The sequence below is a fragment of the Chenopodium album genome, chromosome 20 (genome assembly GCF_948465745.1).
Source record: "Chenopodium album chromosome 20, dcCheAlbu1.1, whole genome shotgun sequence".
NCBI classification, from domain to species: domain Eukaryota; kingdom Viridiplantae; phylum Streptophyta; class Magnoliopsida; order Caryophyllales; family Amaranthaceae; genus Chenopodium; species Chenopodium album.
In genome coordinates this window covers 7,424,483-7,447,129 of record NC_137853.1, presented here as the reverse complement: position 1 = coordinate 7,447,129, position 22,647 = coordinate 7,424,483, and the positions used below count along the sequence as shown (strand labels likewise).

The 22,647-nt window shown below is 35.5% G+C and overlaps 3 protein-coding genes and 2 pseudogenes across 5 annotated transcripts; 3 read left to right on the top strand and 2 right to left on the bottom strand.

Moving 5' to 3' along the window:
• Positions 1–2,654, bottom strand: LOC145596520 (glutathione S-transferase T1-like). The gene is made up of 7 exons (XM_081652697.1): positions 2,501–2,654; positions 2,193–2,266; positions 1,832–1,892; positions 1,583–1,633; positions 1,267–1,346; positions 684–889; positions 1–505 (listed from the first exon to the last, which is right to left on the bottom strand). The coding sequence occupies exons 1-7, from the start codon at positions 2,620–2,622 to the stop codon at positions 350–352; spliced, it is 750 nt and encodes a 249-aa protein (XP_081508823.1). The 5' UTR covers positions 2,623–2,654; the 3' UTR covers positions 1–349.
• Positions 2,655–3,431: 777 nt separating this feature from the next.
• Positions 3,432–5,373, bottom strand: LOC145596521 (glutathione S-transferase T1-like). The gene is made up of 7 exons (XM_081652698.1): positions 5,306–5,373; positions 5,104–5,177; positions 4,686–4,746; positions 4,482–4,532; positions 4,173–4,252; positions 3,744–3,949; positions 3,432–3,584 (listed from the first exon to the last, which is right to left on the bottom strand). The coding sequence occupies exons 1-7, from the start codon at positions 5,371–5,373 to the stop codon at positions 3,432–3,434; spliced, it is 693 nt and encodes a 230-aa protein (XP_081508824.1).
• A 2,087-nt stretch (positions 5,374–7,460) lies between these two features.
• Positions 7,461–13,549, top strand: LOC145596482 (multiple C2 domain and transmembrane region protein 7-like). Of its 2 annotated transcripts, XM_081652650.1 has the most exons (3): positions 7,461–7,780; positions 9,066–9,140; positions 10,226–13,549. In XM_081652650.1, exon 3 carries the CDS (start codon positions 10,297–10,299, stop codon positions 13,342–13,344), a length of 3,048 nt encoding a protein of 1,015 aa, XP_081508776.1. In that variant the 5' UTR covers positions 7,461–7,780; positions 9,066–9,140; positions 10,226–10,296; the 3' UTR covers positions 13,345–13,549. The 2 variants fall into 2 exon arrangements, with proteins under 2 accessions (XP_081508776.1, XP_081508775.1); XM_081652649.1 differs by lacking the exon at positions 9,066–9,140 and having other exon boundaries at positions 7,462–7,780.
• A 975-nt stretch (positions 13,550–14,524) lies between these two features.
• LOC145598951 (xyloglucan-specific galacturonosyltransferase 1 pseudogene) lies at positions 14,525–17,265 on the top strand (annotated as a pseudogene). The gene is made up of 2 exons (XR_014103663.1): positions 14,525–14,660; positions 15,099–17,265. The product of XR_014103663.1 is annotated as a xyloglucan-specific galacturonosyltransferase 1 pseudogene (transcript).
• Positions 17,266–17,287: 22 nt separating this feature from the next.
• LOC145596723 (xyloglucan-specific galacturonosyltransferase 1 pseudogene) lies at positions 17,288–20,652 on the top strand (annotated as a pseudogene).
• Positions 20,653–22,647: the final 1,995 nt, after the last annotated feature.

The following is a 22,647-nucleotide window of genomic DNA, read 5'->3' as shown; positions in this document are numbered from 1 at the left end:
TAGGGTTAAGATATTGAACTTGAAAACTTAAACAAGTCGGGTTTAGATTGGGGGCTATTCAATTTGTTTAGAGCAGACCCGGCCCCGAACACTAAAGTATTTATCTAAAACTTACATGAAATATAAGTATATATCATCACTTATTTAGGTCATCGAAACTTTATTTTTATAGTAGTGGCTAATTTAATGCAGGTCACAATTTAGGCATTCAAAACCACATAACACAAATACATGTAAGAACTCGCGTACATAGAGGAGAACCATATATAACCTCATCAATCAAATACTACATACTTAATTTCCATACGAGATCAATGTTTTTCGACTTTTCGGCCTTTCAGATTGGAGATTAAGTCGTGTTTTGCTTGGAACTGGCGATAGCATCAAAGAGATGCTGGTGAATTTCATCAAAATGAGGGTTTGTAGCCTCTTTTACATTCGCAATCCATTGTTGAACTTTCTTAAATGGACCTATAATCCTCTTCCTGTCATCATCAGGTATCATCTGTTCAAAAACATGTTAGTAACAAGTTTTTGAACTTGAAGCTTAAAATAATATGCAACTTTTGAATTTTTTATATCTCATAATAACACTAGCTTAAAAGTTGCACTCGATCACATACACTCTATATATGCACCCAAAATGAGATATATGTTGGTAAAGCTAGTGAATGATGGCTTACATGAAGTTGCATGATTTCGCAAACAAGAGCAAGATCGGCAACAGAAGGTTGATCATTGCCTAGCAGGAACTTGGCGTCGCCCTTAAGCCACAAAGTCTCAATGGTTGAAAGAGATTGAACCAACGTCTGTTCATATTCGGCTGCTACTTGAGGATTTGGCGTTTTACCAAATATTGGAGCAAATATTGTGTTTATCAGGTATCTTGCTGGGTTCATCCAAGAATAAATTATATGAGAATTAGTACAAACCAAAATAATACAGCATAATTAAACTATAATGTTGTTGACAGTCTTGATTATTACTCTTGAACGAGGAACATCATAATACACAATATACAAGCTAAATATGAAAATCAAATTTAGACAAGATCAAGTCAAATTCAATCAATTCAGAAAATTTAAATTAAGTCAAATCAGATCAGATGAACTGAACATTGTCTAAGTTTAAATTAACTAAAAAATTCTAAACTTATCTTGGAGTACCAAAATCATATGAAGTTAATTAGGTGACACTAGATTTCTCTGGCTCAAGGGAGTACATGAAACTATTTTATTGAGAAGAGTTATAGAGAGATGATATTACTTGAACCATAACGTAAAGTTGTGTGGTGCCAATCCAACACAGATTGAACCTTAGCTCTCTTTCGTAGATCAGCTGGGTACCTACATTTTTTAATTCAATTGAAACATGAATACTTGCCCTGGCCTAGATCAGAGTTTCAAAAAGAAATAGGCATCAATGATTTAATTGTTGACACGTATAAATTTGATTTTGGCACACTAATTGTGAAAGCACAATTTTCTATGCTCGCCTCACAGGGAATGTGCCAAAATCAATATAAGGTGTATTAAAATCAATTTTCTAATTTGACTAGCAAGGAAAAACGTAATAAGCTCACCAATGATCAGGCACTTTATACCAACAAGCGAGGTATGTGAGTATGGCATGGCTGCAAGCAGAGTAAAACATAAGAAACGAAAAATGCTAATTGATAATTTTTTTTTTTTTAAACTTGCTGATTTTATTAAATATAAAATAGAAGCAAAATTAAAAGATTTATTCCATGATTGTTACTTTGTTAGTTTGTAACACAATTAATTACTCCATAAGTAACTTGAACAAAATGTTTAATTTACTCCATGATTACCTTTCAAATAGAGTAAAATCTCCGTGAGCTATTGCTGGGACTTTCTTCAATGGATGTATTGCTGAAAGATTAAACCAGAAAATAACTACTGTATTAAAGAAGAAAAATAGAAAGGGAAATAATAATTAAAATACATAGCAAATTCGCAAGCCAATTAAAAACCCATGAGTGTTATAGGTCTGATCAGGTCCGATCTTCCTTACCGTTAAAAAATTTATCCTATATCTCTGTCAATCATCTTACAAAATTGAGTATTGTACAATTGTATGTTAATTTTACCATGTGAAACAAACACAAAATTCCCAATTTGACAAATATAAATAAATATTTTCTAAATTCAAAGAAACAAAAGCCAATATACCTTGATATTCTGGAGTTTGAACATCAGAAGTGAAGAGTCTTATTTCCACCTCCTCAAATTGGATCCCATTTACCCTAAAAGTACAAATGTTAATTGGCGTAAGAATTACAAGTATATATAATATGTAAATCTAAATTATGCCAAGCATCATTAACATGATAATTGTATAAGTATAATTAATGCATGCCAAAAATTGTATGATGTTTTTCAATGATCAAAATTGTATGATGTTTTTCAGCGATCCATCATATGATGTAAAAAAAAAAAATATATGAAGGTAATAAAATAAAAGGAAAGAGTAAAATTACTTGCAAAAGATCAAGATAGCACGGGTGGGTTGAGACTTGCGATCACCATAAACTTTGAGCAATTCTGTTGCCATTTCTCTCGCTCTCTCTCTCAAACTCTTTCTTGTTTTGGCAGTACTCATAATTTGAGTGAATACAACACCATATATTTATAGATAAAGTTGTAGGACAATAACATCTTTTGTCTACTTTGTTTAAAAAAAAAAACATCTTTTGTCTATTTTACTTTATTCGTTTCTCTTTGTTAAAAGAGGTAGTGTTGCAAGGAGCTTGAAAAGTTGTGGCTTAAAATGGCACTAGTCAAGTCAAGTTGTGATGACTACATGACCCAACACAAAAAGCATGGTACGTGCATGCACTAAAAATTACAAGATGTGTTAGGCTTAATCATAGTTGGTTTTTTTAAGAAGCGCAACAAAACACCGCACGACATAACCGTGCTGGCAACAATTGGATTTGGACTATGTCGGGATTGTCATTTTGGAAATTTTGGCATGATACATAATGAGTGGGTTGGGCCTAAGCTAGTTTGGTGTGTAGGCTAAGGAAAGTGGACTTGACATAAGTGAATATCTGTGGTTAAAAAAAATAAACAAATAGTAAAACATCACTAGTTAATTCATTCTAACTTTTTAAGTTTTAAGATACGTGGAGATTATAGGAGTATTATACAAAAAAAGAAAATAAGAATGGCCCTAATTATATGAACTAATTTAAACCCACAAAATAAAAAGATACTTAAAAATAAAATTACTCGGTACTCAAAATATAAAGCATAAATGTAAGAATTAACAAGTGAACAACTCAAAATCAAAATATAAAATGAGATAGATTAAGGCTGAAAACCTCCTTAATTAATCAAATTGTGAACAAAGTATTAAGAGAAATGGTTTAATACAAAGTAACACATAATAATATAGGTTTTCGAAAATTAAGCCTTCTGCTTCAAAGTGGCAATAACATCAAAGAGATACTTGTGAACTTCATCAAAATGAGGGTTAGTAGCCTCTTTCACATTCTCAATCCATTGCTGAACTTTCTTGTAAGGGCCTATCAACCTATCCCTTTCTTCATCAGGCAACATCTATATACGTACAAGAACAAATTGTTAGTCCTAGTAAACCATTAAAATCGCGCTACTTTACACATTTACCTTTTAACTTAATTGCATGCTTGATTAACAATGAATATGGAGGCATAATATTGATCAATGAGAGGTATTTGACAAAGTTTATTTGCTTACATGAAGTTGCATAATCTCCGAAGCCAAGGAAAGATCGGCAATGGAGGGTTGATCGTTGCCTAGCAAGAACTTGGCATCGTCCTTAAGCCATACTTTCTCAATTGTGGAAAATGATTCAACCAATTTGTTTTCACAATCAGCTGCACGATCAGGGTTCGGCAATTTTCCCAAAAATTGGGCTAATATTGTGTTAACCAAGTATCCCACTGCATACACCATAAAAGTATATTAGCAAGGTAAAAAATATTAATTGTTAATTAAAGTTACGTGTTAGAAAATGTGCTAGTTAAATAGTTTTAATTTAAGAAATCAAAGGAAGTACATGTATGTAACATTTTTTAGTAATTTAGTATATAATGTTGTATTATACTTCTCATCACTTCATCAGTAAAACAAAATGGAAATACTAGTGTTGTATTGATATATTACTTGAACCATAGCGCAAGTTGGAGTGATGCCAATCCAACAAGGATTGAAGCTTAGCCCTCTTGCAAAGATCAGCGGGATACCTACATGATCAAAATTTAAATTTTAGAGCATGTTTAGTAAGTGTTTTTTGGGTGATCTGAAACGGACTCATTAAACCATTATCATTACCAAGTGTTTGTGTAGAGGGTTTAGGTAACAATTATCATTACAGTCAAAATTGATGAATTTTGATCTTAATATATGAGTGCACGCATTAATATAATTACACTGGAATAGCATTTGAATCGAGTGAGAAACTAATGAGCATACCAGTGATCGGGTACATGATAAGAGCAAGCAAGGTACACGAGGATGGCATGGCTGCGAGCAAGAGTGACAAAAAAACCATTTGATGAGATACAACTTAATTCTTTTATTAGTTGCACTTGTAAAAATTTCAAAGCTAATTAAAAAGTGTGAACTTAGCAATAATAATTTGTGTAATTAACTATGATGATGAGCTAATTAAATTACCTCTCAAAGAGTGTAAAATCTCCATGAGCTATTGCTGGGACTTTCTTCATAGGATTGATTGCTGAAATTTGGTCAATAAATTTAGTAAATCAATTATTTTTTGCTTGGTTTTAGAGGTTTTTGCACAAATGTCATAATCATGGGCTTTTTTTTTTTTTTTTTTTTTTTTTGTCAACAAAACATTATAATCATGGTTAAACTTTGTTATCAGAAAATAAAAGTGCTAAATACGACAAACATAAACTCTATATATATTCATATAAACCAACATAATACAATGTGACTTTTAGAATAAAGCAAATACTTGCATATGATTTAGTTGACATTGGCATAAGTTCACAAGTCATAACAACAAAAGAAAATCTTGCTTAGGGCCAACCAAATTAGGTAAAGACAAGTAATTAGTAAAATTAAGCACCTTGATATTCTGGAGTTTGGAGATCATCGCTAAAGAGCCTTGTTTCCACTTCTTCAAACTCGATACCGTTAACCCTAATTACAACATAATAATTCCAATTAGTGCAAACATTTAACAAACTTGAATTTCAATATATTAGGATTACCAGCTGAAAAAATCATTTTGATTAATGTTAATAATAAAACAAAACAAGTTTAATTACTTGCAGAAAAGGATAATTGCTCGAGTTGGTTGGGACCTCCTATCAGCATAAACCTTGAGAGTTGCCATCTCTTGAATTTTATTTTTTTCTTCTCTTCTAAATTAAGGACTAATAATTGAGTTTTGCAATAAAATGTTTGATGAAAATTAAAAACTCTTTTATTTGATGTATTTAATTTTGATTATTAAAACATAAAAGTGATTATGAATTTATCATGAAACGTGGAAACCAAAAACATTGGAACGTGAAGCTCATATCTCAATCAATTAGTTGCCACTGATCATAAAATTTATTTATTTAGCATAGTTTAATTCACTTACCATGATTTAATCATTATAAAATTGTGTGGTTACCAACTGATTTTGGTTGTTTATGATTAAGAAAATTTTTATTTTAAAGCCTAAGATTTGACTTTTGTGTTTTTGAGGTTAACGTTGAGGTGGTTGGACATTAGATTGATGTCATTATGTCAAATGGCATAAGACTTGTTGCAAGGATGACATGATATAACACGGTTCCAAGTGGGCTTGGACCTTGTTTGGGCTTCTATTTTGAAAATTTTGTCATAGCACAACATGGCATAGCTAGTTGTAAATCTTCTAATGAATTTTACAAGTTCCTACACAATACTGTAATATTGTATTAAAGAAAATAATTGAGGTAAAAAACTTACATATACTTTGGGCCTGTTCTGAGTGACTAAACTGAACTAACTGAATAGAACTTATTGGAGCTGAACTAAACTGAACTGAACTTATTGGAGCTGAACTGAATTGAAAATAAACTGAAGAGAACATGCGCGCCTTTCGCATACTTTAGAATTACAATGTAATAACTTTTTTCATTCTCCTCGATTCTTCTTCCTTGCTTATTTACTAGCCCTCCGATAATCTAGCTTCTTGCAATCCACATAGACGGGCCATGACCATCATTTGGCCCTTATCAAGGCGATTTGTTAATGATCCACACATAGCTAATCAAACCCGCCCAATAATCAGATCTAACTCTATCAAACACGTCCTTTTCTACTCTCCTTCGTTTTCCTTGATTATGTCTTTTACAATAATCATGACCATCATTTAGGTGATCGAGATTATTATTGATCAAGAATTCAAGATCGAATGTCTTATAACTTTTTGTCCAGGGAATCTATTATCACCTCGTATTGGTGGTGCTTGTAATAAGTTGTAATGGGCCAATTCAATGGGGTCAACAAGAAACCAATAAATAGGCAACGTGGGATACCATCCTTACAAATAAATAGGATGAACCAATACATGATAATACTTCTTCTGTCCCAATGAAATTGTCTTATTTAAACAAAGAAATTGTCTTATTTGATCTCGTAATTAAATGAGGCAATTTCGATAGGACGGAGGAAGTATGTATTAGACATGGACTGTGGAGTTACTAGTGAGTAATGAATATGGACTACTGTACGTCGTATGAAACAGACCTCTCCATTTATTAGAATAAATGGTATCTGGATGGGATCAATGCAGAGCACTTCTTATAGTCGGTGCTCCCAATCTCCCACTGTGCCAAATGCATCGCAATTACCAATAATTAATCTAAACCACCATTGTTTATTCGTATTTTATTTAATATACTTTGAGATGAGCATGTACTTAAGATCAAGTTAAAACAGAAAATAATGCTAGATACGACATATACTTGAATACTTCCTTTGTGTGTGTGTTATTTGTTACATGTAACATTTCATTTGTAGCAGAATTGCTAATGTTAACATACATTTATTTATTTAATAACCATTAATATCAAATACTTTGTAGTATTAATCTGATGTATAGCAAAACAAAATGCTTCTTTGATACTTACACTTTGTTCATCTTTATTAAATATTAGTCTCGAATAAGATCATTTTACACTAACTAATTGTATGAAATTATATAATTTTCTCCTAAGAAATAAAAAGTATTTTATAAGTCAAATTCATCAAGGACAAATAAGTCTCCTTGATTTTCATATTATATACCAATCTTGTACACGTAGCATTTGAATAAAATAAAATTGTTTTTCAACAAATTTCGATCGTTATATAGAGCACTCTATACATCATATACAATATATGAGACAATATTAATGGGACGAAGGATAATATCATAACGGAGTTACTCACACACTCCTCCCATTCTCACTCCACTCCTGAATCCCTCACATGACATGGCGTAAGATATGATGGATTTAAGTCTTTTAACATTACATGACTCGCACACGTCTTAAATGTCTTAATTCTACCACTTATTTTCACTCCTACTTGCAAATTCCAATTCCAATTCCAATTCAAATTCTCCCATTTTTCAATCACTAAAAATACTTGTACAGTTGTACTAGTAAACGCACTAAATTACTCCATTTTTTCTCAGCTTCTTATCTCTCTCATTTTGTCTCCTTAAACTCATCATCTACTCGCCAAACATGGCAGATTAGAACAAATTCACCCAAATTACTCAGGTACTTTCTTATAAGTTATAACTGTGTTTTAATCTTTGTTTTGGTTGTCTATCATTATACATTCTCATTTTTATATTATATGAAGTAATTGTATGTTTGGTTTAACTTTTTCCTATTGTTTGTAATATTTAGTTTATAATTTGAACAAATCACTGTGATTTGATAAGAAAATTTCAAAATTACTGGGATTTGATGGGAAATTCAAATATTACTGGGGTTTTAAGATTAAACATCAATTTTTTATTATTTAATTTGGATTTACTGGTACCTTTTTGATTAGGAAAAAACGAAAAAGGATTCTTGATTGAGATGCTAAAATGGATCCCAATTTATTGTTCGAATATGCAGTAGTAGTTTTGGATAATGACTTTTCTACCCGTTTTCGCAAATGTGGGGTTTTTGAGATTCCATAGAAAGTAGTCAATGTGTTTATTTAATTTTTGTTGAATTTGCTGAAGAGATCATGTGTAATTAGTGTGCTTTTAGGACACTTAATTAAACCTTTATTTAATAAAGATTAGAACCCTTAACCCCTTTTTTAAATGAAGATTAGGAACCTTAAACCTTTGTTTATATGAAGATTAAGACACTTAAACACCCTCCTTTTTAAAAATGAAGATTAGGATTCTTAAACCTTCATTTATATGAAGATTAAGACACTTAAACACCCTCTTTTTTTAATGAAGATTAGGACCCTTAAACTTTGTATTCATTTTTTTTTAATAAGTGAAGATTAGGACCCTTAAACCCCTCCTGTTTTTTAAAGTGAAGATTAGGATCCTTAAACCTTTTATCTCATAATTTGGACCACCCTTTTTTATGTTAGTTTTTATTAATGAAGATTAGGACCTTTAAACTTCTTATTCATTTATTTCTATTAATAAAGATTATGAGTGTAGGACTCCTTTTACTTAATCAAGTGTATTATTATTAATTTATCAATGTTAATGAAGATTAAGACCCTTAGACCTTAAATTATTAAATACGGAGTATATAAGAGTACTTTCTACATGTATATGTATAATTTAATATATTAAAGCTACTAGTACTTTGAGATCTCCTAGAATTTAGACCATGCACATGCTTGAGAAAGTGTTGACTTGTTGCCTACTTCCTAAATCTCACTTTTGTAAGTTCCCATCATTCCAAAAATGTTAACTTTCATTCTCAATCTGTCCAAAAAAAGAAATATACAATAATCTTAGATTGTATACTTTTATTAATGGCATTATGAGCTTATGTTAAAAGGAAGGATCCAATATCAACTTTTAGCTTACCTAAACAGTTTCTCAAGAATCTGAAGTGAAAAAAACAAGTTGAAAGGAATAAACAAAGTCTTGATCAATTCTCTTACCATCAGGTTATTTCTAACTACTTTTGAAGTTTAGCAACTCTGATTTCATCTACTGTTTTCTCAATCTGCTTTACATGGATGACATTTTGGATTTAGTTGTTAGTTCGTTAGGATAGCGTGACAGCGACCATACTACATGATTTAATTTGTTTTTATGCATGTAATATTTGCAATGGACCTTCTCTTGTTGTGCTGTTTGTTTCTTTTTCTGATCCATGGCATTCTGTGAAACTGTGTTAATGTTCGGTAAACACTTTTCCAGCTTGACTAGAAAGTATGAACTTTTATTTCTTGCAAGTTTGGCAGTCCCCCGCCTAGATCTGATGGAGAAAAGTCTCCACTCTTTTCTAGTATTCTTTTTTAGTCCTGCAAGACTATCTTCATCCAGCTCTTGAACTTTTTGATGTGAAACTTCAAAAAAGACAAACAACAAAGCTCTTCAAAGTAACTCAGTCCAATCCTCAGATGCACAGACCACGACTTCAAGTAACATGAGCCCTGTTGTTCATGTGGTTCATTTTGCTTGCTGTTATGACCATGATGCGTTTCTGAAATGGTTTTACAAGATCTGAAAATTTTCATCTTGATTTTTGTTAAACCGTGACACCACTGTTATAGTGTTAGCGGACAGTGTCCTCCCTGTATTATGCTGATCATCAATACAATAGAGTGAATAGACCATACAATATAATATTTGGAGAGTACATAGGAACATAACGTCTCTATATCACTTGAAGAAGAATGCTTATATTTTCTTTAATCATTGGCTTGATGTGTTGTTTTCCCCTTACTGATATTATTTTCTCATTTATTTATATAACTACCCTACCATACCGTCACTCCAACCGCTTCTAACCAAGCTCCTCCCCATGGTGGGATGAATGGATTAAACTACACTAGTTCAAGGCCTTTTGGCCTAAAGTCCTTAACCCTAAAATTGCATAGAGGTTATTTCTTGTTATTTCTCTATCTAAATGGCAATTGACCAGACTACAAATCAGTAATGCAAAGTTGAATAATCCATTTACTATTCTGAAATCCATTTATATTGCATTTTCTCCAAATATTAATTGTTCTCTTCATATTTTTAGGTATTCCTAATTTGCAAGCCAATTTGTCATCCACACCCAGCTAGCAGCATTGCCCATTTGCCAACCTGACCATGAACAATTTGAAATTGGGAGTACATGTGGTTAGTGCACATGATCTTATGCCTAAAGATGGCCAAGGATCATCAAGTGCATTTGCTGAGCTTCATTTTGATGGACAGAAATTCCGAACAACTATCAAGGAAAAAGATCTCAGCCCAGTTTGGGACGAGACCTTCTATTTCAATATATCTGATCCATCTGTCCTCCCTCATCTTGCTCTTGATGTCTATGTATACAATCATAACAGAGCTACAAACTCGAGGTCATTTCTTGGTAAGGTCTCCCTTAGTGGGACTTCATTTGTTCCCCACTCTGACGCAGTTGTCTTGCATTACCCTCTGGAAAAGCGTGGCATCTTCTCTCGCATCAAAGGAGAGCTTGGTCTCAAAGTTTTTATCACAAATGATCCAACCATTAAGTCGTCCACTCCTGCTGCTGAAACTAATGTAATACACAACCATGCTCAGGCTCCAAAATCTGAAGTCAGACACACCTTCCGTCATTTACCTAATACCAGCCATTCTCATTCTCATGACCATTCCCATTCCCATTCCCATTCTCATTCTCATTCTCATCCGCATCCTCATCAAGACCATCAACATAATCACGGTGGTCCTGTGGACGCTTCTCGTGAGGCAACTTATCAAGAAGTTGAAGAAATGAAAATGAAAGCTCAAGCACCACCGCCCAAGATTGTCAGGATGCACTCTGCTTCTGCTGCACAACCAGTTGACTTTGCTCTCAAAGAGACCAGCCCATACCTTGGAGGGGGACGAGTAATTGGGGGACGTATTGTTCATCCAGATAAAACTTCAAGCACATATGATCTTGTGGAACGGATGCAGTTCCTTTACGTCAGAGTTGTTAAAGCCCATGATCTTCCGAATATGGATCTTACTGGTAGTATTGACCCTTTTGTGGAGGTGAGAATAGGAAACTATAAAGGTGTGACCAAGCACCTGGATAAGAATGACCATCCGGAATGGAATGTGGTGTTTGCCTTTTCGAAGGATCGTTTGCAGGCCTCAGTTCTTGAAGTAAAAGTCAAGGACAAGGATTTAATTAAAGATGATTTTGTTGGCATTGTAAGGTTTGATTTGCATGAGGTGCCAAGCAGGGTTCCCCCAGATAGTCCATTAGCTCCTCAATGGTACCGTCTTGAGGATAAGAAGGGTGAAAAGGTAAAAGGTGAATTAATGCTGGCTGTTTGGCTTGGTACTCAAGCTGATGAAGCATATTCAGAAGCATGGCATTCTGATACAGCTGGTATTGATATTCAGTCTTCTGCTGCTTCAGCACTCCTGCGTTCAAAGGTTTATCATGCCCCAAGGCTGTGGTATGTACGTGTTAATGTTATTGAAGCACAGGATTTGATACCTACCGAAAAAAATCGATTTCCTGAAGTTTTCTGTAAGGCACAGATAGGTCACCAGATTATGAAGACAAAACCTGTTCAGACCCGTACAATGAACTCCCTTTGGAATGAGGATCTACTGTTTGTCGCAGCAGAGCCCTTTGATGACCATCTGGTTATCACTGTTGAGGATCGTGTGGCTCCTGGTAAAGATGAGATCATTGGGAGAGTTATCATCCCCTTGACTCAAGTCGATAGGCGTGCAGATGACCGGCTCATTCCTTCTCGGTGGTTTCATCTTGAGAAGCCGGTTGCTGTGGATATTGACCAACTGAAGAAAGAGAAGTTTGCAAGCCGGCTTCATATTCGTGTGTGTTTAGATGGAGGTTATCATGTTCTTGATGAGTCCACTCATTACAGCAGTGATCTTCGCCCCACGGCAAAACAGCTCTGGAAGCCTACAATAGGTGTCTTAGAACTGGGCATTTTAAGTGCCGAAGGACTCCACCCAATGAAAACAAGGGATGGGAGAGGTACATCAGATACTTATTGTGTTGCAAAGTATGGTCATAAGTGGATCAGAACAAGAACACTTGTTGACAGCCTCTCTCCAAAATACAACGAGCAGTATACTTGGGAAGTTTTTGACCCGGCGACCGTTATAACAGTGGGTGTGTTTGACAACTGTCAAATTGGAGGGAAGGAATCAAGTGGAGTGCACAAGGACGTCAAGATAGGGAAGGTACGGATACGTATCTCTACCCTTGAAACTGGTCGTATCTATACACATTCATATCCCCTGCTTGTTCTTCAACCAAACGGAGTTAAAAAGATGGGGGAGCTGCATTTGGCTCTTAGGTATTCCTGCACTTCATTTGCGAACATGATGTATCAATATTCACGTCCCCTGTTACCAAAAATGCACTATGTTAGACCCTTCACAGTAATGCAACAGGACATGCTACGTTTTCAAGCCATGAATATAGTTGCTATGAGGCTTGGGCGAGCAGAACCTCCACTCCGAAAGGAGGTGGTGGAGTACATGTCTGATGTGGATGCCCATCTCTGGAGCATGCGGAGAAGCAAGGCTAATTTCTTCCGCCTCATGTCGGTCTTCTCAGGATTATTTGCTGTTGGAAAATGGTTTGGTGATGTATGCATGTGGAGAAATCCTATAACCACAGTCCTAGTCCACATTCTCTTTCTGATGCTCGTTTGCTTTCCCGAGCTGATATTGCCTACCGTCTTCCTCTACATGTTTTTGATCGGGATTTGGAACTATAGGTACCGCCCTAGGTACCCTCCACATATGAATATAAAGATCTCACAGGCTGATACTTCCCTTCCTGATGAACTTGATGAGGAGTTTGACACTTTCCCAACTAGCAAGAGTCCGGAGCTTGTGAGAATGAGATATGATCGGCTGAGGAGTGTAGCTGGAAGGATCCAAACCGTGGTTGGTGATGTTGCAACTCAAGGTGAGCGGTTCCAGGCTCTCTTAAGCTGGCGGGATCCACGTGCTACAGCCATCTTTGTGACGTTCTGTCTTGTAGCTGCTATTGTGCTGTATGTTACTCCATTCCAAGTGATTGCTGCTTTAGCTGGGTTCTATGCCCTGAGACATCCTAGGTTTCGCTACCGTTTGCCTTCAGTGCCCATCAACTTCTTCCGTCGTCTGCCTGCTCGGACTGACAGTATGCTGTAGATTTGAGGTCAGATTATTAAAGGCATGTCCTAGATCTTGCTTTAACTTTTGATTTTTAAGTCATTGTGTAGTATTTTATAGTGATTTGCCTTTGCAGCAAGCATTTTGTACAATAATAAACTGTACTTCTGTTTCTTAATCAAGGGGAAAAAAAAAAAAAAAAAAAAAAAAAAAAAAAAAAAAAAAAAAAAAAAAAAAAACACAACCATATGAGTAAATCAACTATGAAGTGCTTCCTTTCTGAAGTGTTGTCTATCCTAACAGAATAGATTGGAAGTTTGTGCTAGTTTCTTATTTAAGTTTTGTTTTCTTCTGTTTTTTTAGTCCCTGCCCATATGGTGCAAGGTCGTATACAGACGTAACTAAGTACGCGTTGTGCTTAAGACTGCGTACGCGTACATAGATGACCAGATGAGAGGCCTTTAATCAAGGGTTACAGGGTACCCCAAAAAATTACTCTGTAACAATTTTGATAATTACCAAACCAGATGGTATACTGTAGCTAATCTTGCTTATTAGGAAACAATCCTAACTTTATAGTACTGAATATTTCAAAACCTTATAATATTTATAATTTCCCAATCTCAAATATTTCAAAATCTCAGTAAATCAAAACCTATAACAGTATATAAAATACTTGTATGACACAATATTTAAAATTTCCCAAATCTCAAATATTTCAAAATCTCAGTAAATTAAAACCTTATATCAGTATGTAAAATATACCACAATATTTATGATTTCCCAATTCAAAATCTCAGTAAATCAAAACCTTATAACAGTATATAAAATATACCGTAATATTTATAATCTCCCTAATCTCAAATATTTCAAAATCTCCTAACAGTAACAAATATTGTAATTGCAATCAATATATTAATTGACTAATTAAAGGTCATAATTTAAATTTGAAAAGCAAAAGTGATTAAAGTGAACAATCAACACCCCACCATCCCACCCCATAAAGAATATTCTTACTTGAACATCTAAAACTAGTCAAATTAAACGCGTTTAAAATACTTAACAACCAATAATAAAACGAAAGAAAGGAGTATCAAACTTGTATTCATACAAATTTATGCCCCACTTTACATTAATCTAGTAACAATGAAAAAGAAATGAAATATTAAAAAAAGGCAAGTGTAATTAGCAAGGAAACTTAATTAGCCTTAAACTAATGATTCAAGGGGATAAATCATATCAGAGTATAATCATTCTTCTACTATTCTAATAGCCACCATCAAATAAACAAATACAACAAGCAGGGATTATTAATCCAACCACCGGAGTCGGCGTCGAATGCGGTAACCTTTGAGGTAAGCATGTCATTTTTACATGGAGTTAAATAGAAGTAAGACAAAGGTTTTAATCAAATAGATGGTCCAATATTATTCCTTGATAATTTTGTTTTAAAACAACAGACTATGCACGTGTATAAGCTGTTTCCGACCCTTTTGCCTCATAGAGGGGTTGTAACAGATTGGAGGGACCAGATCCTGTGTTCTCTGATCTTATATTATACGATGAAAATGTTATATTTTCAATTATAAACATGGGAATATCAAGTTAATGATTGTATAATCGTTATATATTATGATATAATGGTTGTTACCAACAACTTGTCATGATGGTTGTGACTGAGACGTCTGGCCGGCTGTTGTTTTACTCCAATAAAAATGGAAATATTTATCTGTTCGCGTAGTTTTTTATGTGTTTAAGTCTTTATAAGTAATGTTTTTAAACGATTTGGGCAGTGCTCATGTACAGGCTTACAAGTTATAAACGTGCCTGCCAACTACGAACATTACCGTTGAAATTATAAAGGCAGGAGATTAGCTGAGAGGTTTAGCTTTGTGTAGAGAGCTCACAAAAATGGAGAGGAAAAAGTCAGAGGAGCAGTGCTTCTTTGATCCGTGTCTGTTCAGAAATCTGAAGAGAATTTCCGCGGTTGTTTGTCTTCTTTTTATTCTTTTTATCTGGTGTTCGTCTACCATCCTTATATCAGGTTCGATTTTTCATGTTTGTGTAAGGTCTAGGAAGCTTAACGACCCCAACTGTATTTCTTTTGGTGGTCCTGGTATATCCACAAATTCCGGTTTTACTCTTTCTTTGATAAACGAAAGCTCTGAAAGTCCTGTTTACCAAAGTAACACCCAGATAAATCCTGTTTTTTTATCCATTAGTCCTTCAACTGCAGCTGAAAACAACACAAGTTTTGCTGCAGAAGATGAGATTAAGGAGGTTGTAAATATCAGCCAAAATTCTGTAGCTAATTCTTCTGTCAGCCCTGTAACCACCCCGGTTTCTGATTTTGGGGATAGCCCTGATATCCGACTTCCTGTAAGTAGCAAGAGCCAAAGTAGTGATGAAAGTACAGGAGATGAGCTGATGATACCATCACCAGTGTTGGGAGACTCCGTGTTTACAAAGCCAGTTATCCGGAAGGGCATAGACAAGGCTAAGGCAGAGGAGACAGCGAACTCTAGGTTGGCTGTGGAAGGGCAATTGGCGATCTTGAGATCCTACACTGCAAAGTCAAAGCCCTCCAGCTGTGAGGGACGAGGAATTTATGTCTACGACTTGCCTCCTAAGTTCAACACGGATTTGCTAGCCAAGTGTAATGAGATGATGGCGTGGATTGACTTCTGTAAATACTTTACAAACGAAGCAATGGGTGAGCCTATACCAGCTTTGGGGAACGGATGGTATAACAGCCATCAGTTTTCGCTAGAGCCAATATTCCACAATCGTATCCTAAAGCATCCTTGCAGAGTTCAGGAGGCAGAGAAGGCTAAGGTTTTCTATGTTCCTTTCTATGGTGCAATAGATATGATAAGAACTCATTTTAGTAAGGATGGCAGCGGCATGAATGATTCAGATGTTCTCTCTAAGGAAATCGTCGAGTGGCTCAAGCAGCAGAAGACGTGGAAGAGAAACTCTGGGTTAGATCATGTGTTTGTTCTAGGGAAAATCTCTTGGGATTTCCGGAGAACAGAGAATGTATCTTGGGGGAGCCCCCTATTAGAGCTCGAGGAGCTTCAAAACCCAATGAAGCTTCTAATTGAACGACAACCTTGGAATATCAACGAGGTTGGGGTCCCATACCCAACATACTTCCACCCCAGATCAGATGAGGAGATCATTGCATGGCAGGAAAAAACCAGGAAGCTGAAAAGGAAGTACTTAATCAGCTTTGCTGGGACTCCTCACAAGCGTTGGGAGAGCATAAGATCGATTCTCATTGAGCAGTGCACGGCTTCCCCCAAGGCGTGCAACTTCTTGAATTGTATAGGAGAATCATGTGTTGAATCAGCACCTGTTGAGAAACTTTTCATGGCAACAGAGTTTTGCCTTCAGCCACCCGGGGATAGTCCTACAAGAAAGTCGATGTTTGATTCTCTCATTGCTGGCTGCATCCCGGTAGTCTTTGATCCTTTCACAGCACACTACCAATATCCGTGGCATTTTCCAGAGGATCACAGGAAGTATTCGGTGTATATAGACCAAGATGAGGTAAAGTTGTCAGGAGTTAATGTCATAGAGAAACTTGTGAAGATCCCTCTGAAAGAAAGGCAAGAGATGAGGAAGTATATCATTGATGAGTTGATGCCGAGGTTGGTTTATGCACAAGCTGACGCTAAGTTAGAAAAATTCGAAGATGCATTCACTCTAGCTGTGAATAATCTGCTTGAAAGGGCGATTAGTAAATTCCCTTGAATAGGAATTAAAGGTTGTTTCATTCTTTTTAGACACTAAGCTAGATTTTTTAATTTATTTTTTTCATTTTTCTTCAGTTAGAAAAAATTGTCGTTAATAGAAAGTCATACAATATTTACAATAACAATTGCAAATTTGCCAAGCACAGATTCAAAATTGAAGACAAGTTTTGCAATAATTTTTTTATTATTAAGAACTTTGTTTTTGTATAAATTTTTTTTTAAAGATGATTCTTAGGCACATGTACAACTCCAAGTCCTTAGCTGCAGATCTGTATATGAGGCATCTTAGGTTTCGTCATAGGTTTGCCTTTAATGCACCTCAACTTATGCTGTCTCCTGCTTTGCTAAAACATATAGTATTCTGTAATTTTAAGGTTAGATTATTTCTGTTATATTCGAGATCTCATTTTCAACCTTTGATTGAAATTATTGTGTAGTTGTCCTGGTTATTTTCTCTATAGCAAGTAGTGTGTTCAATTATAATGCTGTGTGCAGATCACAAAAATTAGCTAAGCCATATCTGAAGTTAATACGTCGTAGTTGCAATTATCATTTTTGTACAGAGGAGTTGTTCATGTTAAACATTGTAAGTATTACACAGATGACTCATCCAGTACCGGAACATATATGGGTGTAAGAGTGTCTTAAAAGGGTTGTAGCCTAAAATCGGTCCTGCATGTTAACGAGGTTTTTGCTTATGCAGGGGCAGGGCCGCAGGGGCAGGGGCAGGGGCGTACATGCATTGTTTTAATCCTATGGTAATTAGCAAATTATAGGCAATGTTTAAAATAATGAGCTTGAACATCTGCTGCTTTACTGTAAATACAAGTATTATAAGTGTTGACTATTGGTGCAATTAAGTTCAGATTCTTCAAGGTAAAGAATATTAGAATTATGAATATTAAAGTTGATTGTAAGTTAAACTCTTTTGAAACAGGACAACTTAGCTATCACATGGTAATATGGTATGGGATTTTAAAATTAAAATATCAAAGAACAGTAAAATACAAATTTTCTTTGGAGTATTGAAGTTTGAAAGAACATGACCTTATGGAAGCCTAGCTGGGCTTCATCAAGCTGAATTAAAGATCGTTTCGTGACCCTGTTCCGGTTACCAACTGCTGATTCCAAAAAACTAGCTGGCAAATATTTTGATTACGTGAAGCCGAATAAAAGGTTCGTGCCAAAGATGGAGGAGCTCAGTTGAGTAGAATCAACAACAACGACCAGATCCTGAGAATTGTGATCTTTGACTTTTAATATACTTGTATAGTTGTATGCAGTATCAACTCCATGAGTCATGTTCAATCATACAAAAGCTTTTGATTGATTGTTGAATGCCAACGACTAATACATCATTTGGTCATTCCGAAATTGGTAATTAGTGTCAATTATTTCATTTCATATGATCATTATGATGAAATCATATAGCACGTCGACCATTAAGGAGCTAAGGACAGGTTTCTGCTTGAATATGCTGACCAATTTATAATAAATTAAGACCAATAATACCATTGTGTTCTAACTAACGTGTTTATGCTTGTATGATATGTCACCTTGGATTGCACATTATATTGTTAGCTGCAGGACGTGCATGTCTGTAAGTTTTCAACGTGCCATCAGTTACTGCAGATTACTCTCAGAACTTTTTCGTCATACAAAACTAGGAACTAGCATGGCTAAGAGTAATAACCTGATATATCTTCCATATGGCAGTCTCATTGTCTAAGAAGAAATCAAAGAAATCAAACAAGAAAGAGGAAGAGAGCGGCTTAATTAAGTCATGTCTGTTTAATTTTCTGAGCAGAATTCCTGTGACATTACTTCTTATTATTATCATCTTTATCTGGTCTTCTTCCACCACTATAATCTCCGGTTCTATTGTCCATGTTTGTGTAACGTCTAGGAAACTTAACAACCGCTACTGTCTTTCTGCTGGTGCTCAACCTTCCGCCTTTGATGTCCCTTTAATTAACAATAGCTCTGAATTTTCAGCTGTTCAAAGAAGCACAAATTTAGTCCTTAATAACAGCAAGAAAACGCCTGTTTTTTCGCCTGTTAGCCTTTTAACTGCAGCTGAAAACACCAGTAACTCTGCTTTTGAAGAAAAGACTGAAGGTGCTGTACAATTAACCCGAAACACAGCAGTTCTAATCCAATCATTACAACTTCCCCGCCTTCAGTTATCAGGGACAGCATTGATATCCAACTACCTGTAGTTAGCAAGAGCTTAACTACCCAAGTAAATGATGGAAGTACAAAAGAGTTGACCATATCATCCTTATCGTCGAGCTTGTTTCAGTTTTCAAAGCCAGTCCTCCGGAAAGGCATTGATCAGGAAAAGGCAGAGGAGATAGCAAATTCTAGGAAGTACGTCGAAGAACAACTAGCAACCCTGAGAACCTACATTGCAAAGGAAAAGCCCTTAAGTTGTGAGGGAAGAGGTATATTTGTGTATGACCTGCCTCCAAAGTTCAACAAGGATTTGCTAGCCAAGTGCAATGAGATGATGTCGTGGCTCGATTTTTGTAAGTACTTCACCAATGGTGCAATGGGTGAGCCAATGCCAGAGCTAGGGGAAGGGTGGTATAACACCTATCAGTATTCCCTAGAGCCGATATTCCACAATCGTGTACTCAAGCACCCTTGTAGAGTCCACAATGCAGAGGAGGCCAAGCTTTTTTTTGTGCCCTTCTACGGTGGGATGGATATACTAAGGTGGCACAATAAGGCCCCTAGTAACGTGAAGGATTCGCTCTCTGAGGAGCTTGTAGAGTGGCTTGAGCCACATGAGACATGGAGGAGAAACTTTGGGTTGGATCATGTGTTTGTCCTAGGCAAAATCTCTTGGGATTTCAGGAGGCGGGAGAATGTCTCCTGGGGGAGCCGCCTCTTGGAGCTAGATGAGCTCCAAAACCCGATGAAGCTCTTGATTGAACGACACCCTTGGCATCCCAACGATGTAGGAATTCCACACCCGACAAACTTCCACCCTAGATCAGATGAAGATATCATAGCATGGCAGGAGAAAATCAAGCAGGTGAATCGGATGCACTTGATCAGCTTTGCAGGTGCCCCGCAAAGGGCCTTAGGGAGCATAAGATCGGTCCTAATCGAGCAATGTGCATCTGCCCCTAGAGTGTGCAACTTATTAGACTGTGGTGAACAGAAATGTGCTGATTCTGCAGCTGTTATAAAACTTTTCATGGAATCAGAATTCTGCCTGCAGCCTGCAGGGGATAGTCCAACAAGAAAATCAGTGTTCGATGCCCTCATTTCTGGCTGTATTCCTGTTGTCTTTGATCCTTTCACAGCACACTACCAATATCCTTGGCATTTGCCCGAGGATCCCAGGAAGTATTCCGTGTATATAGACCAAGAGGATGTGAAGATGTCCGAGGTGAACGTGGTAGACGAGCTTCTAAAAATTCCTCTACTAGAAAGGCAACAGATGAGGAGGTACATAATTAAGGAACTGATGCCTCGGTTGGTTTATGCACATGATGACGCTAAGTTGGAACGATTTGATGATGCATTTACGATATCTGTAAATAATCTGCTTGAAAGGGCTATTAGCAGATTGCCTTAATTAAAGGGCTGAATTTCATTTTTAATCATGTTTTTTACCCTGTAGTTGATTCAAAGATGAGAGAAGGATTTATCTTGCATTTGTGAAAAGATGGTGTTATTTCTGATTCTTTTAGGAGTATAAATGTACAATTATCAATTCTGAGGGACAAATGATGAAGTACAGCATTACAGTTTTGGAGTTTTGGTGTGTAATGTTGAACTATAAGGTGGTGCAAGGCAGCAATTGTATATGGTCTTACAAGTCACACTTTTAGGCTCTAATAATATTAGGGAAGTTCTGTTTTTTTGTGCTTTTATTTTTTTTAGAACATGCTTTTTGATGCTTATAAAAGTTGGGAAATTGGAAATCCTCACCTCAATTAGTTGCAAAATCCATATGACTAACTGGTTTTGACATTGGAAAATAATATAGCAGATTAGTAGACCATTGCATACGCTTGAAAAAAAATTTCTCTATGGAAGAATGACATTGGAAAATAATTAGTTCAATTTGCAAAATATAGCATTCAGTTACCATTATACTTTAACTTAGGTTGTCACTTTAACTTTCAAGGCTAATCAAGTCTAATTTAGATTGATCAGGTCCTACATAATGTAATGATAGTAATCATAGTATGATACTACTGTACCATTACAGGCATCTGTTTTTCAAGTGTTATACGTAGTAATTTAATTGACATATACTTAAGTTATTACGAAGTAATTTTTTTAGAAAGAATATAATTAATCATAATATAATAAGATCACACAACCTAAAAAATTGTTGTAATACAGTTAAACTGTTAAATAAAATTGTTAATGAAAGATGCGTATAGAGGGCCTGTTCTCATTGACTGAACTGAACTGAACTGAAGTGAACTGAACTGAACTTATTAAAGCTCAACTGAACTGAACTGACTGAATATTTTATAAGAGAAGGAAATTAGGAACTGAACTGAGTTGAACTGAACTTATTAGGAAACTGAACTGAACTAAACTGAGTAATCGATAATTTCAAAAGTAAAACTTCAAAAACATTGTTGTTAAATCCAGTAATTTAAATTTGAATGCTGAAAACTACGGAGTAGTATTCTGCAAATGATTAGGAACGCAACAGCGTCAGCAGAGACATGAATGTTCATACGTAGTTGACCATCCTGTCGTAGTCAAATAAGTCGTTGCCCATTTCCTTATTTTTAAAAGTCCAACTTCCGATTATTGTTTCGTTCGATTGACAACTTTTGTACACACTTTTTTTTTTTTTTTTAAACATTCTCGAATCAAGAGACCTAACGGAGTATTGTGAATTTGTGAGCCTACGAATTATAGCGTTTACCACTAGGTCAAGGGCTCGAGGAGTCAAGGGTAATCCACTAATCCCAAGATTCCCAACACATTCGTACCGTCACGTTGAATAATTATAACTATAACTACTCCCTCCGTTTTTAAATACTTGCTCCATTTCTCCATGTGCAAAGTTTTAGGAGAAATAGGAGAAAGTAATAAAATATAAAGGTAGTGGGGTTGGTGGAAGAATAAAAAATTATAGAAGGTAAAAGTAATGGAGAAAATTGGAGGACAGAGAAAACATGTTGGGACCACTAGGTGAAAGAAATTAATTAAATATTGTAAAAGCTTGAATAAGGAAATAGGTTAAGTATTTAAAAACGGCCGCAAATAGAAAGTGGAGCAAGTATTTTTAAAAATGGAGGGAGTATTTTTATAATAACTTTAACCCCTTAAAGATTTACTTTTAATTTGTTGTTAATTTGAATTTTATTTTAATATGCAATTTCTTGTAAATTCATGATTACATACTATAAAGACTAAGGGCCTGTTCACATTTACTTAATTTCAGTTCAGTTCAGTTCAGCTCCAATCAGTTCAGTTCAGTTCCAATCAGTTCAGTTCAATTCAGCTCTTAATTTCCCTCTCACATAAAATATTCATTTCAGTTCAATTCAGTTCAGTTCAGTTCAGTTCCAATCAGTTCAGTTCAGCTTCAATCAGTTCA

Bases quoted from the DNA above. Each gene is read 5' to 3' on its own strand.
- LOC145596520 (XM_081652697.1), bottom strand. From the start codon at position 2,622: ATGAGTACTGCCAAAACAAGAAAGAGTTTGAGAGAGAGAGCGAGAGAA. The intron at 1,893-2,192 runs GTATATTGGCTT...TTAATCTTTCAG, and splicing joins TCAAACTCCAGAATATCAAG to CAATACATCCATTGAAGAAA. The intron at 506-683 runs GTAAGCCATCAT...GTTTTTGAACAG, and splicing joins GCGAAATCATGCAACTTCAT to ATGATACCTGATGATGACAG.
- LOC145596521 (XM_081652698.1), bottom strand. From the start codon at position 5,373: ATGGCAACTCTCAAGGTTTATGCTGATAGGAGGTCCCAACCAACTCGA. The intron at 4,747-5,103 runs GTGCTTAATTTT...ACCAAATTTCAG, and splicing joins CCAAACTCCAGAATATCAAG to CAATCAATCCTATGAAGAAA. The intron at 4,533-4,685 runs GTAATTTAATTA...TCTTGCTCGCAG, and splicing joins GATTTTACACTCTTTGAGAG to CCATGCCATCCTCGTGTACC.
- LOC145596482 (XM_081652650.1), top strand. From the start codon at position 10,297: ATGAACAATTTGAAATTGGGAGTACATGTGGTTAGTGCACATGATCTT.